At 40.8% G+C, this 18594-nt stretch overlaps 1 protein-coding gene across 7 annotated transcripts in view; it reads left to right on the top strand.

Moving 5' to 3' along the window:
• Nucleotides 1-18594, top strand: part of ATE1 (arginyltransferase 1) — a 163803-nt gene that overhangs the window by 79915 nt on the left and 65294 nt on the right. For all 7 annotated transcript variants that reach the window (XM_047762710.1, XM_047762709.1, XM_047762711.1 and 4 more), the window contains 2 exons: nt 1465-1646; nt 5246-5345. In XM_047762710.1, the coding sequence (XP_047618666.1) occupies nt 1465-1646; nt 5246-5345 (282 nt within the window). The remainder of the gene's footprint in view (nt 1-1464; nt 1647-5245; nt 5346-18594) is intronic.

The raw sequence follows: 18594 nt of genomic DNA, 5'->3' as shown, positions 1-18594 counted from the left end.
AATAAATCTGACTAGAATCCATGAGGACACAGGTTCAATCCCTGACCTCGCTCAGTGGGTTAAGGATCCAGCTTTGCCGTGAGCTGTGGTATAGGTCGCAGACGTGGCTCGGATCCCATGTTGCTGTGGCTGCAATTTGACCCCTAGCCTGGGAACCTCCATATGCCTCAGATGTGGCCCTAAAAAGACAAAAAAATAAATTAAAAAAATTAAGTTAAAAAAAATATGTCCACTGTAGTTTTTTTTTTATTTTCTTTATAAAATTTCGATAAAGTTTCCTTCTCTTCCTAGTTTGTTGAGAGCTTTTAGTCACGAATGGGTGTTGGATTTTGTCAAATGTGTTTTCTCTATCAATGTAGACGATTGTATGGTTTTTCTTTTAGCCTGCTTTTCATAGTTGGATTACATTAATTGCTTTTCTTTTTAAAATTATTTTTCTAATGTTGAACCAGCCTCGTATACCTAGGATTAATCCTACTTTGTTATGGTGTATGACTCTTTTTATACGTTGTTGGATTTGTTTGCTGATATTTGGGTGAGGACTTTTGCATCTATGGTCATGAGATAGTGGCCTGTAGATTTCCTATCTTAAAATGTTTTTTCCTGGTTTTACTATTAGCAAACCTGCTTTTTTCACTTTTCTTCTTTCCCTTTTAGCTTTTTTCTACATACATTCTCTGTGACTTCAAGTGTGTGAATAGGATACACAAGTTTTGTTCACTTAAATCGTTTGTCTCTAATATCCATTCAGTCTCCAGTAGAGCATTTTTTATGATGCTTCATAATTTTCATCATGTGGTTTTCATTTAACAAGTTACACTTAAAATGTTGAATTTTTTAAAATGAGAAATATCATTCAACTAACTATTTACAGAGAATAGTTATCCTCTGAAGTCTCTAAAGTTCTTCTGTGGGATTATAGGCACATTAAAATAATAAAGAAAAATAACTTATTTTCCTTTGACTAATAGGGAGAAATGTCATAGCTTTTTGTACTTACACAGAAATGCTTACCTAGAAAAAATCATTAGCACATATGCCTTATGAGTGCGTGGGTGTCACATGTCGGGCCTGGCTGGCGATGTGGGGACAGCTCTGTTTGCATCCAGCCTTTTCCTTTGTGTTCCCCATCTTTCTCACATTCTCCATTTCTTTCCTAGTTTTTATGTGGAACAGAAGAATATAGCTTCAGTAGTTATTTACTTACCCTGTAAAATTTGTATTTCTGACTGCAGATTTTAAAATAAGTAGAAAAAAATCTTAAGTTGATTTTTCTGTTGTTCTTTTATTTGGTCAGTATGTCTACACCTAAAAAGTTTTGCAGGGTATGACTGTTCCGAAGGAGGAAATTTTAGGACTTACTAACCTGAGTAAAATAAAAGAAGAAAAGGTTAATTACTAAAAATGTTACTGTAAAGGGAAAAATGACAAACTGTTCATGTTTACATGTCTCCTTTTCCATAGGCAGAGACATCTCCTAATGGCCCGGATTGCGGTTATGGCTCCTTTCACCAGCAGTATTGGCTTGACGGAAAGATCATTGCTGTGGGCGTGATTGACGTCCTTCCACACTGTGTATCATCTGTGTATTTGTACTACGATCCTGATTATTCGTTTCTGTCTTTGGGAGTCTACTCTGCACTCCGGTGAGATTGCTTTGGACAGTTGTAGTGGGTCATATAGAACTTCAAATAATTCTCCATTGGATTGTATTTTATTGTATAATAGTAGAAATCCCACTTGCTAGTACATAATAATTTGTTGCTGTAAGTAGTCTCTTACGTACTGGTATTTAGAAATACCACTTTTAGAACTGAGACCACAATGTCTGAAGATAATTAATTCCCTAGCTTTTTGAGGCTTTCACCTAGTGTGTGGTATGAGAAATCACATCTGTGGGCTGATTTTGTTGCTTACGCACTTATTTAAGCTCCCCTGTTAGAACTACTCAATGTTTGGGGTTTGTTTTTTTTTAAGCTGTGCCCACGGCCTGTGGAAAAACCCCAGGCCAGGGATTGAACCTGCACCACAGCAGCGACCCAAGCCACTTCAGTGACAACACCAGATCCTTAACCTGGGGCACCACAAGAGAACGCCTACCTAATGTTTTTTAAATGTTGTATTAATTACATATTTTTTCTGTCATTATTATTAAATACATTTTATGATTAATTGCTGGTTACAAATCTGATATAAATGAAATAAAGCAGCATGAGTCTATTGGAAGAAATACACAGTTATGTAAAATGTATAGAGCAGGACTGGGGAGTCCCTGACTGTCCACTTGACTGTGACCCTCATGAAAGCTGATTTCCTTTTAATATGTACAACATAGCACAAATATTTTTAGGGGCATTATCCTAGTAGTAAAAAGATTGGGGTCTTGCTCAAGGAAAATATTGGGGTTTTTTTTGTTTTGTTTTTTTTTTTAATCTTTTTAGGACTGCGTCTGTGGCTTATGGAAATTCCCAGACTAGGGGTCAAATTGGAGCTGCAGCTGCTGGCCTATGCCATAGCTACTGCAACGTAGGGATCCAGGCCGCATCTGCAACCTATACTGCAGCTTGAAGCAACACCAGATCTTTAACCCATTGAGGGAGGCCAGGGATCGAACCTGCACCCTCATGGATATGAGGTTGGGTTCATTACCACTGAGCCATAGTGGGAACTCCTAGTCTGCAGATTTTAAAAATGCTTGAATAGGGTGGGGACCGTGAGGATGGAATTGATTTACTTTTTTTTTTTAGCAAGGTGAATTTCAGAACTATAATTAATTTGTTTAACTGATGTTTATTTGAATACAGTCTGTGTGTCCTTGCCCTCTTCATAGATGTGAATGAGATAGACAGGATTTCCAGTCACGTCAAAGCAGATAGTAAATTAAAAAACTGACAACATGGTTTTGAGACCCCATTGCAGTGTGATGAAGCATAAAATTATAGGAGTAGACACGAGGCCCTTTTTTTGTCGACTGGTCAGGAAAGACCTCTCTGAGAAGCCAAGAAAGAAGAAAGGGGCATTCTATGTAAAAATCTGAGGATTAAAAGTCCAGGTCAAATACAGCAAGTCCAGGTATCCTGGCATGGTTGAAATGAAGAGAAGGGAGGTCTGATGGGCTAGGATGTGGCGTAGGATCTGGACAGTGTTGTGCAAGGAGGGCAGGGAGGCAGGTGGTCAGGGCAGGTGGAGCAGGGCTCATAGGTAGTGGGAAGGATTTTATCTCAGTGTGATACCAACCCAGAGGGAGGGCGAAGGGTTTGGAGGGGTTACCTGATCTGATTAATGTTGTAAAAGACTCTTTAAGCTGTTCTGTGGGATTGTGAGGGGCAAGAGTGGAACCTGGAAATCTAGTTGGGAGGGTGTTGGAGTCATCAGAGGAGCCGTAATAGTGGCCTGGACCAAAATACCTGAGGTGGATGTGGTGAGAAATGGTTGGAATCAGAGTATATTTTGGAGATAAAGCCAACTTGACTTGTTGATGGGTTGGGCATGGGGGTGAGAGGAAAAAAGCAGTTAAACATTTTACATAGATTTGGGGCCTGAACAACTTAGGGGCGACGTGGTGATGCAGTGAACTGAGATGAGAGGAGCCAAGTGAGGGAGTGCCCTTAGGTGGGGCATTCTCATCAGAGCCCGGTGGTCCTCCATTGTTTTTGTTTTTTTTTTTAATTTTCCCACTGTACAGCAAGGGGGTCAGGTTATCCTTACATGTATATATTACAATTACATTTTTTTCCCCCACCCTTTGTTCTGTTGCAACATGAGTATCTAGACAAAGTTCTCAATGCTATTCAGCAGGATCTCCTTGTAAATCTATTCTAAGTTGTGTCTGATAAGCCCAAGCTCCCGATCCCTCCCACTCCCTCCCCCTCCTATCAGGCAGCCACAAGTCTCTTTTCCAAGTCCATGATTTTCTTTTCTGAGGAGATGTTCATTTGTGCTGGATATTAGATTCCAGTTATGAGTGATATCATATGGTATTTGTCTTTGTCTTTCTGGCTCATTTCACTCAATATGAGATTTTCTTGCTCCATCCATGTTGCTGCAAATGGCATTATGTCATTCTTTTTTATGGCTGAGTAGTATTCCATTGTGTATATATACCACCTCTTCCGAATCCAATCCTCTGTCGATGGACATTTGGGTTGTTTCCATGTCCTGGCTATTGTGAATAGTGCTGCAATGAACATGCGGGTGCACGTGTCTCTTTTAAGTAGAATTTTGTCCGGATAGATGCCTCCATTGTTATGTCACTGATTCTTCCTCCGTTTGACCCTCGAGAGTGGATTAGTTCTAGGATTAAAAGAATCTCTTCTGTTTTAGCCTAATAATGTTTAGTCTGCTTGGATTTAGAAATATTTTTGTTATAAAGATGAATTTTTAGGTAACAACCCTTTAATGGTTTAAATTTGAACTTGCAAAATGCACAGACTATTCCCTTAAAGAATAAGTCTCTCTTTGGATTTCAGGCAACCATTGCTACTAAAAACAAAGAAAAAGAAATTAAAACCTTCCAGAAACAAACATAAAAACAAACAACTTTTCTCAGAGTTTAGAAGGGCACTAACATTTTGCTTAAACCTTCCTATACGCAGCAATCATTCAGTTGGGCAAGTGGGATGGAATTTTGTGCCCACATTTGTCCAGATACAAATTAAAACCAAGTCACGCATAGGCATTGCTCACAGCTTCTTTGTTCAATTAATCCTCACCTTTGCCAACTAAGAGAGAACAAGCAGTGAGATAGTTTTTTCCCCCTCCAGTTTTAGAGAAAATAAATAATAAAGTAGCATTTAGACATAGGAAACAGTAATATGTCACATACAGTTGAAAGTGTTTGCGTTTAAACAGTCATAATAATATTCTTCTTGAAATTTGTTGGCTTTTGAGTTTTCTAAGATTTGTTTTACTGTTTTTAACCCCATCAATTCAGGTGATCATGAATAACAAGGACCTGTTTTAAACAGATTTTTGCACTTCTATGCTGTATGAATTTTAGATACACTGCTGTGCCCAGTGCAGTGTAAAACCTGCATGTGGTTGCGTTTGCTCAAAACAACATAGTTCCTTTGGTGTCTCTTTAGTAAAAATCAACTTAGAGTATTTTTAAAACTGCTTTTCTTTTAACACTTCTTTTTTGGTAGCGTAATGTCAGATGGTATCAAATATTTTGCCAAATTAAATAGTACTTTGGGTATTGGAACTAGATTTAACTATACCTTCACCTTTGTTCTCCTTTTGGCAGAGAAATTGCTTTTACTCGGCACCTTCATGAGAAGACATCTCAACTCAGCTATTATTATATGGGTTTCTACATTCATTCATGTCCCAAGATGAAATACAAGGTAAAGTTGGTTTTTACGCCCGTGCACTGTGGATTCGAATGACGAAAATTGTGCTTTCATAGTTTTTCATCACATTAGTTTAACATGCTTGTATATTTTTGGTGTAAATCATAAATTATTATTCTTTAATCATGAATCATTGTTTAAAGGGTCTTAAATTTTTCATAGACTCTAGCTTGTTCATTGCTTAAAACAGTACCTGAGAAATAGGCACTTAGTACTTGTTTAGTGTAGGTTAGTCCATGGAATTGAACTGAATATGTAGAAAGCCCGGCTGTCCTAGAACTTCAGGAGGGCCCCACGAGTGGGATGGCACAGCCTCTGCCTTCTCTGGCGCATCCTGACCTCCCCGCCCTCTGGTCCTTCTCCATCCATTCAGTTGTAGCTTTCTTTCCTTTGGGCACAGTCACAATCCAGAAAAATGAGCTCGGTATAACAGTGAGATATTTGCAGTTAATACAATATAGGCCAGTGTTTGTAAGGTTTTCATTATGGGAAGATGTGTCTTTAATATTTTTGTCTCAGGGCACAATGACCTAAGGAAATCTCTTTGCAGCCCCGAAATGAAGCTTTTTGTAGTGAGAACCACAGTCTTACTTTGCAATTCATTGTGTTATTGTCAGATTTGAGTATATTTCAGAATTTCCCTTTTTTAAAAAAGGTCTTACTCTTTATGGCTCTCTTTATTTTTATTTTACTGTACTTTTTATTATTGAAGTATAATGATATCACAGCATGGTGACGTTTCCGTACCTTAGAAAATGGTCACCAGTAAGTCTACTTACTGTGTGTCCCCATACAGAGTTACGATATTATTGACTGTTTTCCCCACGCTGCCTACTTCGTCCCCATGACTCGCTTGTTTTATAACTCCTTTAAGAAGGAAGTTGACCCTCTTAGTCTCCCTCACCTATTTGCACTCATCGCCCCCACTCCCCTCCCCTCTGACAACCACCAGTTTGTTCTCCACACTTATGAGTCTGTTTCTTTCTTTTTTTTTCTTTTTTTTTGTCTTTTTAGGGCCGCACTCGTGGCATATGGAGGTTCCCAGGCTAGGGGTTGAATTGGAGCTGTAGCCACCGGCCTACACCACAGCCACAGCCATGTGGGATTCAAGTTGCGTCTGCGACACACACCAAAGCTCACGGCAACGCCAGATCCTTAACCCACTGAGCAAGGCCAGGGATCGAACCCGCAACCTCATGATTCCTAGTCAGATTTGTTTCTGTTGCATCACGACGGAACTCTCGTTTCTTTCTTGTGTGTATTTGTTCATTTGCTTTGTTTTTTAGATTCCACTTATAAATTAAATCATATAGTATTTGTCTTACTGTGTCTGACTTCACTTATCATAATATCCTCTAGGTCAATCCACATTGTGACAAATGGCAATTTTCAGTTCTTTTTCATGGCTAAGTAATAGTGTGTATGTGTGTGTATACACAGCAGTCTTTCTCCATTCATCTGTTGATGGGCACTTAGTTTATTGTAAATAACCTAATTTTGATTATTATTATTGATTATTATTGATGGGCACTTTGGCTATTGTAAATGATGCTGCAGTGAACATAGGGGTGCATGTATCTTTTTGAATGAGTGTTTTTCTTTAGAAGGATACTCAGAAGTGGAATTGCTGGCCTGTCTGATGGTTCTGTTTTTAGTTTTTTGGGGAACCTCCGTACTGTTTTCCATAGAGGCTGCACCAATTTACCTTCCCACCAATGGTGCACGGAGGGTTCCCTTTTCTCCACGTCCTTGCCAACACTTGTTATGTGTTGTCTTTTTGGTACTGGTCATTCTGACAGGTGTGAGGTGATAATGCAGCTTGGTTTTGATGTGCGTTTCCTTTAGGATTAGTGACATTGAGCATCTGTTCATGTGCCTGTTGCCCATCTGTATGTCGTCTTTGGGAAAACATCTATTCAGGTCCTCTGCCCACTTTTAAATTGGGTTGTTTGGTTTTTTGATGTTAAGTTTTATGGCCCTGTTTAATGAAACTCTTTTGATGTTCTCTAAGTATTAGTAGCCCACTGTAAAAGCTCTGGAAAGTATAGAGCAGTGTAAAGGAGCAGACGCCATCCTGCCCGCCGTAGTAGCAGTAACCGCACACCTCTGCTCTGGTTAGAGCACGGCTGCAAGCTCTGAAAATGTGAACATATTTAATCCTGAACCTTCCTCTTAAAACTTCTAGGTGCAAGCTGAGGATGCTTTACTTAAAACCAGGTCAGTACAGTGGTCTAGTAGGAGAAGGAGGGGTTTGCCGCACAAGGTATGGAAGAGGAAAGGATTTCACTACATGAGAAGAGAGGCACCCCCCTCCCCCCCAAGAGTAGGTGTGATGGGGAAGCACATTTCCTGGAGGAGGGGCGTGTAAGTAAGAATTTGTGGCGACTAACAAGGGGGAGGACAGTCACTGTCTGATCAGCGATCTCCCTTGTAGCTGTAGCCATGTTATCTGCTGTTAACAGTGTAAATCGAATAAATGTTATATATAAAGTGTATTAATGATGTTTCAAGGAATAACCTAGAAGCAAAGTAAGTTCATAAATTGGTGATTTTAATTTGTGGTTCCTGTGTAGTGCTGTTCACATGGTAAGAGATCCAAATGTTAGGCTGTTAGAAACAGTCCTTAGTAATGTTGCCTGGCGGTTCCCAGCGTTTTCATATTCTCTGCAAACACAGGCATTCCTCAGAGATATTGGGGGTTCAGTTCCAGACCACCACAGTAAAGCAAATAGTGCAGTAAAGCAAGCCATATCAATTTTTTGATTTCTCAGTACACATGAAAGTTTTATTTACACTACAGTGTAGTCTTAAAATGTGCAGTAGTGTTACATCTAAAAAAACAATGTGTATACCTTAATTAAGAAATACTTTAGGAGTTCCTGTCGTGGCGCAGCAGAAACAAATCCAACTAGGAACCATGAGGTTTCAGGTTTGATCCTTGGCCTCACTCACAGACACGGCTTGGATCTGATGTTGCTGTGGTTGTGGCATAGGCCAGCAGCTGTAGCTCCAACTGGACCCCCTAGCCTGGGAAACTCCATAACGCTACTGGTGCGGCCCTAAAAAGCAAGGGGGAAAAAAAAACTTTACTGCTAAAAAATGTGGTGACCATCATCTGAAGTTTCATCAAGTTGTAGTCTTTTCACTGGCGGAAGGTTTGAAAAGCAGAATGTGTCACAGAGGCATGAAGTGAGCAAATGCTGTTGGAAAAATGGTGCTGATAGACTTGCTTTTGACTCAGGGTTGCCACAAACCTTCAATTTACCAAAAAGCAGTATCTGCAAAAATCAGTAAAGCAAAGTGCTGGAAAACAACGTATGCCTATGCTACTAAACATGATATTTCTTACCTATTAAGCAATTTTTGAGATAATCATAGTAATGAGTAAACAGTATGAAGAATATTGCAAGTATTTTAAGAATAACTTATGGTTTCAAGAATCTCATTGTCTCATTTCCAAATCCCCAAAATTAATATCACCTGGGAATTTGGAAACCCTATTAAAACCTATAAAGCTAGGTTACAGCCCAGAGTTGAAAAGGCAGGTGGGTGGGGGGCACTCAGTTTAACCATTCAGACAAAACTTAAAATTTTCTCAATGTATTATATTGTATTCACATTGTAACTTCTTGGGAAAGACAGTTCTGAACATTTGCACTCTAGTGACCTTGTGAGATAAAAATGGTAAAATATGTGAATATTAAATTAATTTTGAAAAGCCAGCATTTTCCTGAAAGGGCTGAACACTTTGGGGTCCTCAAAGTAATGTTTTTCATTTTTGTATTTTTAATGTAAGAATTAAACTATTTTCATTGCGTCATAATTGAAGAGAAGTCATTTTCGATAACTGAAGAGTAAAGATATTTTTATTTCAGTTAAGGATATTTTAAGCAAATGAGAACCTTTGTTTATGAGAGAATAACACAACTGCTTTTTGTTTTTTTTTAATTTTTAAATTTTTTTTTTTTTAGGGCCATGCCTGCACCATACGGAAGTTCCCAGGCTAGGGGTCAAATCAGAGCCGCATTTGCCAGCCTGTGCCACAGCCATAGCAACACCAGATCCTTAACCCACTGAGCGAGGCTGCGAGGCCAGGGATCCAAACCCACATCCTTATGGTTACTAGTCAGGTTTGTTACCGCTGAGCCAAACGGGAACTTCACAACTGCTTTTAAATGTGGGAATTTTCAGCTAGAAAATGTGCTGTTTGAAATCGTTAAGACGGATGTTGATTGAAGCATGAATACTTCTCACTGCAGGTTGAAGGTCTTGAACTAGAAGACAAAAACTCACAGAAAATGAATTGCCCACTATTAAAAATATTTCTCATTTTCAAGATTAAATGAGGGTAAATTTAGCATATAACTACAATAATAGTTAAAATTATATCTTCTTTCTTAGCATTAGTAGCGTAACTTTCAAGCATTAGTAGTGACATTTTTGCCACTTATAAAATGTACATGGAAAAATCTGCAGAAGTGTTTTTATTTGATATTAATGAAAAAAGGAATATATATTAAAATAAGAATATTTTTAATAACTAAGAACAAGCCATCTCTGAGGAACCTGGTACGCAGTAGAGATGGGGAATACAGTTGTAAGCGGTATGGATGTGGGCTCAGCCCACAGGGAGGGTACATCCACAGGGCACCCAGATCATTGTCATTCAGCATAAAGTGGCACCGAGTGACCGTGCCTGAAACTAGAATAATATTTCATTTGGATTTTCTGGACATATTAAATTACAATCTTTACCATGTAATGTATTTATGACATAGAGCAAGTTAAAGTATTTGACAGGTTTGAAATATACAAAAGAGCTGGTCTTACCTGCTCTCTTTTATTGAGTAGTGAGCTATCATGAGGGCATATTGAAATGACAAGTCCATCTCTATGTAAGAAGGACCATTGTTTGGTAGGTGGTTCCTGGATCTTTCCATCATCAGTTCCTCTTACCCTATGCCCTGTTTGTGTGTGCTGCTTTATCCATCAGAGGTGCATTCTCTTTCCCTCACCCTGGATTAGATTAGACTGGCCTTGGGACTTGCACCGACTAATAGGACACCACAGAAGAAGCTGTCCGGGACTTCAGGCCAGGCCTTAAGAGGGCAGACCTTTTCCTTCCTTCGTCTTTGAAGCCAGTCATGTCAAAGGTGTCCAGCTCCTCTGCTGGAGGGAGAGGCCACTCGGGAGGCTTCAAGCCGTCTTGAATGTTTCACCCCCAGCCAAGCAACTAGCTAAATGGAGCTGCATGGTTGAGCCTAAGAGAGACGGCAGAAGAACCACCCAGCTGAGACAGAGCCAACTCACAGAATCCGGAGACTCATTCGTTATCGCTGAGCCTCTGAGTTTTGGGGTGGTTTGTTACTCAGCAACAAATGACTGAAACACGTGGTGTAGGATGGAAATCATTCCGTATTGAGCTGTGCAGACTCATGTCCTGAATTGAGCTGAACTGATCTGAGTGAGACGTTTCTGACAACTCAGTGTGAGAGAGTTTTGGCAGAATTACTTAATTTCCATATGTGGTTTATGAGAATTCGTCTTTATAAGGCATTGCATTTAATACCCTGACTTAGGCCTACAGGGCGTTTGTTAACGTGATAACACATCTCGGTTTTGCTGTCTTGCTCCCGGCGAGTACTGCAGGGTGGCCGTCGCCACGTGGTCCTCTCCATAGTAATGTGCATGGCATGTGTTGCAGTGGCGTCTCCTCTCAGAGTACTCGTGGTTTGCTAGAATATAGCCATTATATTCTTACGCATGATATTCCCTGAATTGCATTTTTACTGAATTATTTTGGTTTCACTATTCTGTGTGTGTCTTAAATACGGACTGATTTACATAAACAGTACTTCGATATGTTTTGTCTGTGGCCGTGGTCTTAGGTTAAGGCGCAGGGTAGTCACAGAGGAATTTAATTAGAGCGAGAAAGTAGACTCATTATTGAAAGGAAATGGTCCTGATGTGTTGTCGTTGCTCTTAAGTGTTGTCATACTTGTGGCCATTTTAATGGGACTTGCTTGGTACTGTTTGGCGTAAATCAGGACTGATTTGGGTACTGGAACTGGGTGAAATGAGTGGAAGACATATTTCCAGCTTAGGAGAGCTTCTCCTTGGAGGCACATCCTGCCGAGGTGGGAGTGGATGGTGTGCTTTTCCAGCGACCCTCCTCAGCCGTGTCTGTCCTTGTGGTCTGCTTCTGTCACAGGCCCAAGGTGGTGCTGCCCTTTAGCCGTCATAGGCCGTCAGCGGTGACTAGACTCAGAAAAAAAGTCATATCCTCTCCTGTATCTCTTTTTAAAGAAGTATTACTTTTCAAGTTCCCCTCATGGCTCACTGGTTAATGAACCCAAGTAGCATCCATGAGGACGAGGGTTTGATCCCTGGCCTCGCTCAGTGAGTTAAGGATCCGGCATTGCCATGAGCTGTGGTGTAGGTCAGATACGGCTTGAATCTGGCGTTGCTGTGGCTGTGGTGTAGCCCGGCAGCAACAGCTCCAATTGGACCCCTAGCCTGGAAACCTCCATATGCTGTGGGTGCAGCCCTAAAAAATAAAAAAATAAAAAGTAAAAAGCATTATTTTCAACTCTGATAAAATATATATAACAAAATTTATCTTAACCATTTGTAAGTGCACAGTTGAGAAGTGTTAAGTATATTCACATTGCTGTGCAGGCATCACCACCATCCGCCTCCAGAACTCTTTTCATCTTGCAAAACCGAGACTCTGGGAGGTCCTGTTGGGGCACAGTGGAAATGAACCCACCTGTGTCCATGAGGACATGGATTCAATCCCTGGCCTTGCTCAGTGGGTCGGGGATCCAACATTGCCTTGAGCTATGGTGTAGGTCACAGACATGGCTTGGATCCCGAGTTGCTGTGGCCATGGTATGGCTGTAGCTCCAATTCAAGCCCTAGCCTGGAAACTTCCATATGCCACAAGTACAGCCATGAAAAGGAAAAGCAAACAAAACAAAACTGAAACTCTGATCCCATCAAGCCGTAGCTCCCCATTCCCTTCTCCCCCCAGCCCCTGAAGACCACCCTTCTACTTTCCGTCTCTGAATTCCACTGATCTGGGGACCTCATTTAAGTGGAATCATACAGCGTCTGTCTTTTTGTGACTGGCCTGTTCCCCTTGGCATAGCATAACGTCCTCAGGGTTCATCCATGTCATGGCAAGGTGTCAGAATCCCATGCCTTTTTAAGGCAGAATAATAGACTCCCACTGTATGTGTAAGTCGTATTTGTTTGTGCATCCATCCGTTGACGGACACTTGGGTTGCTTCCACCTTTGGGTTATTGTGAATAATGCTTCTGTGCACATGGGTGCACAAATATCTATTCAAGACCCTGCTTTCAGTACTTTTGTGTCCATACCCAAAAGTAGAATTACTAGATCATGTGGTAATATTTGTGTAGTTTTTTGAGGGATCGCCATCCTGTTTTTCATAACGGCTGTACCATTACATTTCTGTTGGCAATACACACTGGAGCTAATTCCTTCACATTTTTACCAACTCTTACTTTCTGCCTTTTTTTTTTTTTTCTTTTTAGGGCCACGCCTATGGCACAAGGAGGTTCCCAGGCTAGGGTTCGAATCGGAGCTATAGCTGCCGGCCTACCCCACAGCCACAGCAACGCCAGATCCAAGCCATGTCTGTGACCTACACCACAGCTCACAGCGGTGCCAGATCCTTAACCCACTGAGCACGGCCAGGGATCAGACCTGTCTCTTCATGGTTGCGAGTCTGATTTCATTCATCTCTGAGCCACAGCAGGAACTCCTGTTTGTTTGTTTGTTTTGACAGTAGCTGTCCCAATATGTGAGAGGTGATGACTGTCTTTTTTGAAGATTGAGAAAAACCTTACCAAGAAGTCTGCTAGCTTAGGTCACCGTTTCATTTTTCAGAGTTGTACTTCTTTTCTGTGCCTGAGCCGGTCACTAGTGGGAGGAATGGAATTAACTTAAGGCAGCTGGGGATGGGAGGAGTCACTTCCTAGAACACACGGTGCAAGTTTGTGTTACTAATTCTGCTTAAAAACCAGTGTTTTTTAAAACTGAGCTGTTGGATTATATTTATTTATATTATATATAATTTATGTACATATTATATAGTTTGTACCTATAATCATTATTACATGTACTTTAAAAATTGATATATGGGTTTAAATAATTGTCTTTTTTGTGGATTTTTTAACTTACAGTTGACTTACAGTGTTGTGCCAGTTTCTGCTGTGTAGCACAGTATCTCAGTCATACATAGGTACATTTTTAAAAGAACTATTTTCCATCGTGGTCTATCCCAGGAGATTGGATGCAGTTCCCTGTGCGTGCAGTGGGACCTCATTGCGTTTTCATTCTGAATGTAATAGTTTGCATCTCCCAATCTCAAGCTCTCTGTTCATCCCACTTCCCCTTGGCAACCACAAGTTTGTTCTCCAAGTCTTTGAGTCTAGTTTCTATTTTGTAGTTAGGTTCATTTGTGCCCAGGTATTAGATTCCACATATAAATGATATCATGTGATATTTGTCTTTCTCTTTCTGACTTCATGTAGTATGATAATTTCTAGTTACATCCATGTTGCTGTGAATGGCACCTTTTCACTCTTTTTTTAATGGCTTTTCATTCTTTTTAATGTTCCATGGATGTTTAGATTGCTTCCATGTCCTAGCTGTTGTGAATAGTGCCGCTGTGAACCTAGGGGTGCATGTGTCTTTTCACATTATAGTTTTGTCTAGATGTGTGTCCAGGAGTGGGACTACTGGATCATGTGATAGTCCTAGATTTAGTTTTCTGAGGCACCTCCATACTGTCTTCCCTAATAGTTATACCAGTTTACATGCCCACCAACAGTGCAGGAGGGTTCCCTTTGCTCCACACCCTCTCCAGCGTTTGTAATTTGTAGACTTATTAATGATGGCCATTCTGACAGGTGTGAGGTGGTACCTCATTGTAGTTTTGATTTGCATTTCTCTAATAATTAGCGGTGTTGAGCATCTTTTCATGTGCCTACTGGCCATCTGTATGGCTTCTTTGGAGACATAAACACATTTAGTTTTCCAAATTAAAAAAAAAAATGAATAGCCCTGTGCTTTCAAATGTTTAATATTTGCACATAAAGCTTAGTTTATATTCTCTATTTTGACACCTTCTCATACATTTCCAAACTATTCCTTTTCCTTTGAAAGTGAAAATTGGAGTATATGGAAGTAGGGTTAGGAATCATTTTTAAGTTTCTTCTCCATGTTGTCCCTCAGACTGCTGCTGTAAGGCCATTCTGTGATCTGAAGGAGGTGTTTTGACGGAGTTCTTTCTCCAGACTGTAAGCAGGCCAAAGTAAACAGTGATTCTGGCAGCCTGCTTTGGTATCATGGCATGGCCAGACACCAGATAGTTGAAACCTCAGAAGAGGTTCGGAAGTGTCGGAAGAGAAACAAAAGGCTAATTCAACTCAGTGCCTCAGCTCCGTTGTGGTCAAATAGCACCTCTGGAATTGTGCATCGGTTTGCCTAAAAGAAGGTAGTCGGCATTTTACTGTTACAAAAGCACCTACCAAAAAACCCCCTAGAGTTGACAGAGCAGCATCTGCAAAATCCTGTGCTACTGAGATCCCCAAGCTTTTCAAAGCCTCCCGACTAGACAAATTAGCACTTTTTTTTTTTTTTTTTACTACAATCTTGCAATCCAGGGCGATACATTTGGGTACATGTGGTAGTGGCTTTGCTACTGCTGGTTTGAAAGAAATACAAATGATCTCATCACCTACCCACAGCACAGCACAGAACACTGGAGTTTTTGACTCAGCATCTATTTTTTCTTGATGTTAAATGAAATGTCCCATGAATTAGATGTGGTCAGTAGAAAAAACTACCACGTAATAATTGTAGTAAGAGGATTTTTTATGCCTCCTACAGGCAGTGGGAGGAAAGAGAATAACATGCTCATCACATAATCTGGTTTTTCAGTCGTCACGTGTGGAATTTTGTCATATCAGAGCCAGAAGCGTGTTTTAAGGGTCATGTGTTCTAAGCGTCTCAATCACTGAGAAAATTGAAGCTCAACTTGGTTACCTTGCCCAGAGTTTGCATTAACTCACATTTTAATTTTAGCAACATGAAGAAGCCTTTGAAGACCCAAAAGTCATATAAATGGCATTGTTTATCAGACTTATGATGAAGTGTGTATAACTTTTTATCTTAGAGAAACCTGAAACGCGCGCATGTAGATCGAAAGTAAATGTTAACTGGGGAATAAGAACATGTTTAATCACGTGCCTTTCCCCCCATCCTTCTCCTCATCTCTGTTTCCACAATGAAAGGGAAGCTTGATACACAACGTACTTCCTAACCTTTGAAAAACATCGGTCATCTTTGGAGCTTTTGAAAAACACTCGTGTCCCAGTTCCGTCCTGACCTACTGAGGAAGAAAGCCTGCTGACCTGCTTTTCGCAGCCCCATCTCTGATTGCCAGGCACTGTGTTAGGTACCCTTGACCTTCCCTTCCTCCACACCTGAGCCGGCTTTCACCTCTGAAAGGTATTTCCCTCATCCGGGCATGTGCAGGTCATAGCCCCCTTTCCAGGCCGAGTGCATGTCCCTGCTCCTCTGTGTCCCCCTCCCACCCAGCGCCTCTCTGTGGAAGCTGGGGCTGCCCTCCCCAGTTGTGGTTGCGTGAACCCTGGTCATTTCTGAGCACTCCATCTGGGGCTCTCCGCTGCCACCTGCTGTTCGGAGTGTGCTCATCAGTCCGCGTGTGTGGAAGGCCTCCTGTGTCTAAAACGTCCCGCCGGGGACCACGGCCAGAGGAGGAGGATCCGATGTGGTTCCTCCTCGGCAGTTCCTTGGGCAAGTCGTGTCTTACCTGTCACAGTCCCCAGGGCCCGGCCGACTCGTTGGCAGCTAGAAGGTTCTCAGTGGGCTTACTGGCAGGCATGACGGGGGGGCGGGGGGTGGGGGGCAGACACTCAGCTGGGTGGATGCGCCTGGGACGGGAGGGAACGCGAGTGAGAGCTGCGTGGGCAGCTGGCTTAGGGAAGATGGACGAGTCCCACCTCAGCAGTACAGTTGATGTTGTCCGCTGGCTTCTCCGTAGTTTTATTTTTTTAAGTAAACTTGTCATTGAAGTGTGTGTCCACAAAAGAAGTGTACTGTTCTTAAGTGAACAACTGGACACATTTTCACAATCTTCATGCCCGTTCTTAGACCTTACATAGGTGGAATCACTGAGTGTGTTTTATTTGGGGACTGGCTGGTTCGCTCTGCACCGTGTGTGTGAGATTCACCCACGTGCTGGTGTGTAGCAATGGCTGGTTCATTCGCGTTGCCTTTATGCCCTTTCTCCTGTTAGTGGACTAATATAAGAGCAGCTATGAACATTTTTTTTTATGTGTTTTGGTGAACATAGGTGTGCATTTCTGATGGGTATAGACCTAGATGTGGAATCACAGGATTGTAGGTGGTGGGAAGAGTCAGGTTTAGTTTGGGTCACACTGCCCAGCTTTTTTTTTAAGTGATTATACTAATTTATACTCCCATGAGCAGCACAATTCGGTAATCTGTCTGAAATTAGTTTTTGTATAGAGATTAAGACAATTTTTTTGAGGTCCTTGGTGGCCTAGCGGTTAAGGATTTGGCATTATCGCTGTTGTGGCTTGGGTTCAAACCCTGGCCTAGAACTAATGCGTGCTATGGGCATGGCCGAAAAAAAGGAAAAAAAAAGACTGAATTTTTTTCCCAGATGTAGAATTACTTTTAGTTTCTTTAGGGCACCACCCTGCACATACCAGTTTAATGAATATGGCAAATCATTTCTGTCATTGTATTTGTACTACGGAAAAACATCCCAGCTTCCCGTCTTTCAGACTTAGCACTGATTCCATTAAATGAACAAATTCCTCATTCAACTTTAGTATGATAGTGGCCACTCTCTTCTGCAGAGAATGCTCAATTTAAGTACTGAATTTCTCCTGTCATGGCGCAGCAGAAACAAATCTGACTAGGAACCATGAAGTTGCAGGTTCGATTCCTGGCCTTGCTCAGTGGGTTAAGGATCCGGCTTTGCCATGAGCTGTGGTGTAGGTCACAGAAGCGGCTTGGATCTGGCGTTGCTTTGCTGGGGCTGTGGTGTAGGCCGGCAGCTATAGCTCTGGTTGGACCCCTAGCCTGGGAACCTCCATATGCCACAGGAGCAGCCCTAAGAAAAAAAAAAAAAAGTACTGAGTGACATGCAAATAAATCACTTGTGCTTGTATGTTTCTTCCAAATAACTTTAAAAATAAAAGCTGCAGAGAACCTCTTTCATTTAAACAGGATGATGTGTTTTAGGGATATTTAGTTAAGAGAGTGATTAGGACACGATGAAGAGCTCTTTGTGCATTAATAATTGCAATGTCAAAGATTGATTGTTTGCCATTCACACCCCATTGTGTCATTTGCCTTTATCATTGTTTATGGTATGTATACTTATGTAATCAAACAGAAGTTTTAAATTTTTATATAGCTCAGTTTATTAATTCTTTTCCTCCATGTCTTCCGGCTTCTGTCTCATGCTTTAAAAAGACCTTCTCCTATCCACATAGTAAAATGGTTAAATACTCCCTTTATTCCTTTTCACCTCACAAGACTCATCTCTGAAACCCTGTGCCTCTGCTACATGCAAGGATATGTTTCTATTGCAACTTCTGTGTTGATATCTGACATCTACTGCACAGTATTAAAATTGCTCATCTTCTCGTCTCTCTGTCTCTTTAGACTCTAAGCTGCTTAAAAGATGCAATTTGAGCTCATTTACTACTTATTGCAGCAGCAATCCCTGATTTATAGTAGGTGTTCAATAAATCTTTGAATGGCTGGGTGAAGATAAAATAATGAAGAGTGTGATTATTGGCGAGAGGGAAAGTGCATATCTACCAAATAAAGTGGCATCATTTGGCATTTCTATAGGATAGATCTTTTTAAATAATTTTGGCCATTTTAATCAGATATACATTCATTAAAAGTGTTTACTTGTGGAGTAATGAGAAAGTTGTTAGGTTTGAATTGTCAGATGAACACTGAAGATACTCTCGCATTTGCTTTTTTCTTCACATTGAAAAGGCATTGCAAATAATTTAGAACATTTGTAATTCTGAAATAATGGTCCTGTTTATAGGTGGTTTATATTTGAACTAAAGTTTTGTTTTATTTTATTTATTTATTTTTATATTTTATTTATTTTACTTTACTTTTTGTCTTTCT

Source organism: Phacochoerus africanus, chromosome 15 (assembly GCF_016906955.1).
Source record: "Phacochoerus africanus isolate WHEZ1 chromosome 15, ROS_Pafr_v1, whole genome shotgun sequence".
In the NCBI taxonomy this organism is placed as follows: domain Eukaryota; kingdom Metazoa; phylum Chordata; class Mammalia; order Artiodactyla; family Suidae; genus Phacochoerus; species Phacochoerus africanus.
The sequence above is the reverse complement of the archived record's forward strand: the minus strand, read 5'-3'. Positions and strand labels throughout refer to the sequence as shown.